Source organism: Drosophila hydei, unplaced genomic scaffold, assembly GCF_003285905.1.
Source record: "Drosophila hydei strain 15085-1641.00,03,60 unplaced genomic scaffold, DhydRS2 tig00000001-arrow-pilon, whole genome shotgun sequence".
NCBI classification, from domain to species: domain Eukaryota; kingdom Metazoa; phylum Arthropoda; class Insecta; order Diptera; family Drosophilidae; genus Drosophila; species Drosophila hydei.
The window spans coordinates 10,379,551-10,385,830 of record NW_022045643.1 but is presented as its reverse complement, the minus strand read 5'-3'; the positions used below and the strand labels follow the sequence as shown (position 1 = coordinate 10,385,830).

Genomic DNA, 6,280 nt, shown 5'->3' with positions numbered 1-6,280 from the left:
TGCTGTGTTAATCGTTTCCAATGTAAAAGAGTTCAAGGCCCACTTGGCTGATTGGAAGCAGGGTATGGGGCCAAAGTCGGGCCAAGTGTTTATTTATACAGAGCCCATTCGATATGCAAACAAACAGCAGCTAAAATGTGGGCCGCAACCATTTCAATAATGCACGCCGACAGACAGTCAGTCGGCCAGTCACTACCAGATAAAGAAGTGCCCGATGATTTGGTCACATGGTCGGTCTGATGGGAGCGCGAAACTTAAATCGCGTGTCAACTGATACCGTGGCTAATGGCAATTGAACAAGCAAAAGCTGCAAATAGTTTGAAGACTTCAGATAATAGTCTTGCTGATGGAATTCAATTACAAAAAGTGGTAAAAAGAAAAACAAACAATATAAAAACATGAAACAGAAGAAATACAATTACGAAAGAAAAACATTTAATTGCGAATTCTCTTACTTTCTTTCCAAAACAAGTTCCAAATTGAAACTTTATGTAAATACAGAGCTATCGAGTCATTGAGCAATGGTATTATATATAAAAAAAAAGAAATAACGAAATAACTCTAAAATTTATAGATACACTTAAACGATACTTAGTTAGGAACTTACCAAATCTTTAAATTTAATAATAATTATAAACTAATCTCAAGGGTAAAAGATCTTCGTGAATTGTTATGGCAACCAAACTAAAATATTCTTATAAATTCTTTAAACCATATATATATAGTTATATATATATATATTATACAAAATATTCTCGACTATTTCAAACTTTAAATACAATTACAAAACCAATCTACAATTACGACTAAACTCTATTCTCCTACTCAAAAAAACATAAGATAAAACTCGTTTTCTAATAAACAAATTATAAACAGTAAACTCTGGTAAACGGATAACAAGGAACTTCAATCATTTTTATGCAACATTTAATAAAAAACACATATTTCTTAAATATTTAAAATATAAATTAAATACTAAGCAAAACACAAACTTTTATTTGTCAAGGGGGAATTATCGTACTGAGACGTCTTCTAAAAATGTTGAAAATATTTTTAAAGTCTACTTTTTGGGATGCTTCCCTAATCGAAATTCTATCTAGAAATTCACTAGAATTTCAACTTCTTCAAGAATTATATGCATTATATATATTATATAGTTTGACATTTATTAAAGTTTAACAAATTTTTGATGATATTTTTATGTTTGATTAGTTTAATTTAAGTGCATTGGAGACTTTTGAAGCATGTTGGTGTTACATAATTTGCATAGATATGTCGACTCTAGTGGCTCCAGGCGGCAACTGGTTGAGTGTTGAGCTCCAGCGATCGCTTTCTTTTGCAGAGAGGCCTCAGTAACATTTCTAAGCAGGCATATTTGTCAACAGTATCTAGAATTGTTTTCTGTTTTAATTTTTGTTTTTCTTTTTTTGTGTTTAACAAATTTGCCCGTTGTTGATGTTTTTTTCTGATACTTTTTATGATACTCGAAATATTTTACGTGTATTTACCATCGCTGTTTGAGAATTTCGTTTCGAATTACGTTTCGATATCTTTTTATATCTTTTTCAAATACCCATTCGCAATATTTAAATTACAGCAACAGTAGACGGATTCTATGTCAACTAGGTGCAAGATATAAAACTAGAGTCATCGTGCAACATGTTCAACTAGAAAGCTTACAAGTCAAGGCACTAGCTAACTATACTAGAACATAACTACGTTTTGATATAGATTTATGATCGATAAAAACTAAGATAAGAGTTCACAAAAGTTGAGCTTAGCTTAGATCTTCTTAGAATCATTGGAGTACAGACAACGTTTGAGTTTAATAGATCCTATAATGAATATAAAATTTAATTATTCAGAAACACTTAAGCAGAACTAAAAGTTTCTAGATCTGAAACTAATATTTCACATATGCTCTCGTTTGTATGTGTTTGGGGTCTACATAGATAAGCAGTGAGACTAGAGATGCTCATAGGCGTTATAGGAAAGGCTTTAAGAATATTCTTGAATGCTTACGGTTCGTAGTTTGCAGAGACTTACTTGGCTGGCTGTGAAAAGTTAACGTCAACTTCTCTCCAGATATATATATATTAATATATACATATATATATGTACTGGTAGAGTTATAGGAATCATTTGGTTGAGTGCATTTACTCGTGGAGAGTTGTGTATTGGTCATTCGCCAAGAAAGTCGATTTATATCATAGATTCAAGAGACAACGTAACAAGCTAGATGCACTGCCTTAGTGAGTCACTGCTCTATATAAATATAATTTTTGATTGCAGTTAAATATAAGACCAGAAAGGTTATATAAGAATTGCTTTGATTATTGGATTATTGGATTATTTGCTGTTCGAAATGTGGTTCTACTGTGTGGTACTAAAAAGATAACTCAACATCGATGGCTGCACGTGAAAGCTTATAGTTGCCTCTTCCCACTTGGTATGAATCAAACGCTGCAATGGCGTGTTGAGCGTTGACTCCTCCTTGGCGACCACATCGTTGCCAGCGCTAGCGCCACTAGCAGCACCACCAACACCACCGCCGCTAGCGCCAGCCACACCAACACCGGCAGCAGCAACTCCACCGGCCGTGATTGCCTCATCTTTGGCCTGTTTGCCAACTGTTTGCGAGCTGCTCTCCGGTGTGATTGGTTGTCGCTCCAACATGACCAATGCCTGCTCATTGTAGGTGCGATTGTCGATTGTCATCAGTATCTGATGACCCGAACAGCTATAATAATTCACATCGAAACGTGACTCGGCATGATAATTCCTCAACAGATCCGGATTACGATTGAATATAACGCCGTAGTGCCCCGTGCAGCTGGTTATCCAGATGGGATAGTTCGGCGTCTTCAAGCGAGACCCCGGTTGCCGTGACTGATTGACAGCAGCCTAGCGCAATGATAGAAGTTGATTAGCTACTTCAATAGCTCCATTCCCCTTCTACCTACACTTGCAGATTCTATGTCCCAGAGCAGCAGCCCAATCATGCAACGCTTCAGTACTCCATACTGTGCCACAGCCTGAAATGAAAAAAGCAAAGCAATGCAAATCTTGAGCAAAGCTCTAGATTAGCGATCCTTCTGCTCACATAGCTGTTCTCATCGCCCACGTTGATAACGCCATTGTGTATATAGGGCGTGGCACGCCCGGTCAATAATAAGGTGACAATCATCAATGAGCCCTCCTCATGGTTGCCCATGGTCAAAGGCGACGACTTAGTCGAATCCAGATCCGTGCGTACTCTGAATGGGTCGCATTAAAAAGAGTAATAGATGGGATTATAAAAACTCTTTTATATACATTGGGATCGAATATTTAAGGGCATAAAGTACGCTCGCGTTAGCTAAAATCTTACTTTCCCATTGAGCGTGTGAGTACAGCGCTATAGAGAAACAGCAGAGTGCCCGGGGTTTCCTCTTCTGTAAACTTTTAAACGGCATTAGTCAAACGTACTAAATAAATGTGCATTTAGAGTAAAATCAGTTTAAGCTATGGAAATTGTTTCTAACTTGATTCTTTAACAATTTCCTTAACTTGATTTCTTACGTATTGAAAGTTTCGCTTCATAAAGTGCTCCAGTTCTTCGTTGGGCGAGAGCGTAAAGGTGTACAGCTGAAATAAAAATAATAAAATATCTATAATAAAACTAAAGAAATAAATAATAACAAATAATAGTTTAATACAATTTTTTAAAAATAATAAAAGTATATCTGATACAAAGAAAGAGATAAATAAATAAATATTTATATAAATCATATAATGATGTGACTTAAAATCGAAGGGAATAATAAAAGAGTGCTCACAAAAATGTGTAAAGATTTTTTAAATTTATAATTTTATATTTTAAATATTATTTTAAGTAGGCTATTTCAGTAACAAATGGTAAAAATAAATAAATAATTCAATAAGTTTGAGAAGTTAAGGTTTTTGACTTAAATTTTGTATATTTTATAATTTTAATTTTAAATTTCAAATTGCTGTCGTACCTTCCATTCAATTATTCAAATTTCTTTTTAAATAAAAAGAATAATTTAATTTTAAATGAGAACTTAAATTAGATTTAATTTAATATGTGTAAAAGCTATTGCTTAGCTAGAAAGTTTTTCAGTTATTTAATTTTTATGTTTTGAAAATTTTAATTTTAAATTTATATTAAATAAGGAATAAAAAAAAATGAAATTTGTAATCTACAAATTTATTTTTAATTTAAATGAAATTTCGAATATTCCATTTTATAGATCACGAACTCTATTTAACATCTAAAAAAATATAAAAATTATAGTTCTAAATTAAATAAATTAAAAGTTTAACCATATTTTCAGGAGCTACTAGAAATCAATAGAATATTTGCCGAATTCCTTGTAATACTAAAAGATTTTAAGATATTTAATAACTGTTTAAATAGATTTGATGAAATAATGTCTTAAGCTTAATTTAATAAGCTTAAACCTTTATTAAATTCTATTTTTAATTTTTTAAATTTAAATTTGTAATTTAGATTATTTTCCCCAATTTCTTCATCCAATCACAGAAATCAATAGAATTGGGATTATGCAATCAAACAGGCTCACCTTTTCGGTCACCGTATCGTGAAAGTAGGTGGCACTGTGATCCACAAACACCTCGTCCTCAGAGGGCAGCACCATGGTAACCTTGCCCTTGTCCGATATAATGCGCAATATCTCAATTAAAGCATTGAAGAGCGCATCTCGCTGCATCTCAGCTGTGGCCATCAGCGGACTGCAAGGAAGCACGTGCTAATTAGTGGAATCAGTAGATTCACCTTGCTGCAGAGGACGCACTTGCTCGTGGCTGTGGCTCGGCTGGGTTTACGTGCAAACAGCAAATACTTCAATATGAAACCTTGGACCACGGACAGCATGCCACGCGTAGCATTCCTTGGAGAACGTAGTCCATAAGCCAGCTCCTCCTTCCCGGCAGCACCAAAGACAAAGGACGTCTGCAGCCACTCGGCACGCATGGGTATGCCCGCGGTGCCAAAGACCAGCTTTCGCAGTTCCTATTTAACAGGGATTAGGATTACCATTAGGGCAGAAGGATTGTCCTTTACCGTTGCCAATTCGCTGGTGATGGGCGTGCCGCCTTGCATGATAAACTCCTTGTTCATGGTGCTAATTGGTCTGGGCGCGTTTCCAGCTTTTTTGCTTTTCCGTTTAGCTAATTTTGATTTCCGCTCGAAAGAGACTTTTGCTTCGCTCCACGATTTGACTGCAAATGTGCTTCAGCTGGTATTTTACAGTTCGCTTCTAGGTTGAGATTTGCTTGACTGACTCACTGACTGACGGACTGACTGACTGCCAGACTGACTGACTGACTGATTGTCGACATTTCAGGCCTTTCACACTTCAACGTTGATTTTTAATTTCATATTTAGTCGTGGGTCGAGCAACAACAAGAACAACACGTCACGAACGATGGAACCTTAAATTGTGGAAGTCCTTTAAATACAATGGCAAAAATAAAGTTTGTCTGATTGAATTTTTATAGCTAACTGAATGGGCTGTACTGATCAATGCCATATATAAGGAGACACCTTAAGCAACCCCTTGAGGTACATCATTTTAAGTTGCTAGCTTCAGTCTAGGCTTGTATATTGTGTAATTAGTTTTTCAATAATATAGTAAAATGTAATTCTAATTATTTATGTAGTTTTAATATTATTAGAGCTGAGCATTTGTATATAAAATAAATTTTTTTAGTTTTAGCCCATTGTGCATTTTGATTCCGGCTTAGAGGACTTGGCTCACTCGTCTGTCAGTCAACGAAAGTAACTTTAAATGAAATTGAATTGAATTTAGTTCTGTGTGCTCCACGCGATATCCGATATGCTGCATACATACAAACATATGCCTGGAGAAGTGAAAGTAATATGGAATAAGAGAGATAGAGAGGGAGCGAGGGGAAGAAGTTGGGCGCCAAGATATTTTGGCATGTTTGAAGCCTGCCATGGCGGCCCGCACAACCGGAAATATGTAGTTGTTGACGCCCATTTGTGCCCATTTCGGGGTGGGGCGGGGGCTTGGAAGAACATATGTGTGCAGCTTAATAGTCGACATTACGAGTTATTTGAATGATGTGCACATGTCGCTGCAACTATTGTCTAGCTTTTGGCTGCTTAACAAGCAGATACTCTCTCTATTACATGAAAGCCATTCACAAATGATAGACAAGCATTGCAGCTCAGTTTAGTTCCCTTTTTCAGAGTATACAAATTTTTCTATGCATTATTTTATATTTTACAAAT

The 6,280-nt window shown here is 35.5% G+C and overlaps 1 protein-coding gene across 1 annotated transcript; it reads right to left on the bottom strand.

The window, feature by feature from the left end:
- Window positions 1-1,926: 1,926 nt before the first annotated feature.
- On the bottom strand, window positions 1,927-5,195 carry LOC111604478 (inactive ubiquitin carboxyl-terminal hydrolase MINDY-4B). The gene is made up of 8 exons (XM_023322563.2): window positions 5,087-5,195; window positions 4,818-5,035; window positions 4,587-4,755; window positions 3,562-3,627; window positions 3,371-3,441; window positions 3,104-3,257; window positions 2,964-3,035; window positions 1,927-2,904 (listed from the first exon to the last, which is right to left on the bottom strand). The coding sequence occupies exons 1-8, from the start codon at window positions 5,141-5,143 to the stop codon at window positions 2,374-2,376; spliced, it is 1,338 nt and encodes a 445-aa protein (XP_023178331.1). The 5' UTR covers window positions 5,144-5,195; the 3' UTR covers window positions 1,927-2,373.
- Between the last annotated feature and the right edge of the window lie 1,085 nt (window positions 5,196-6,280).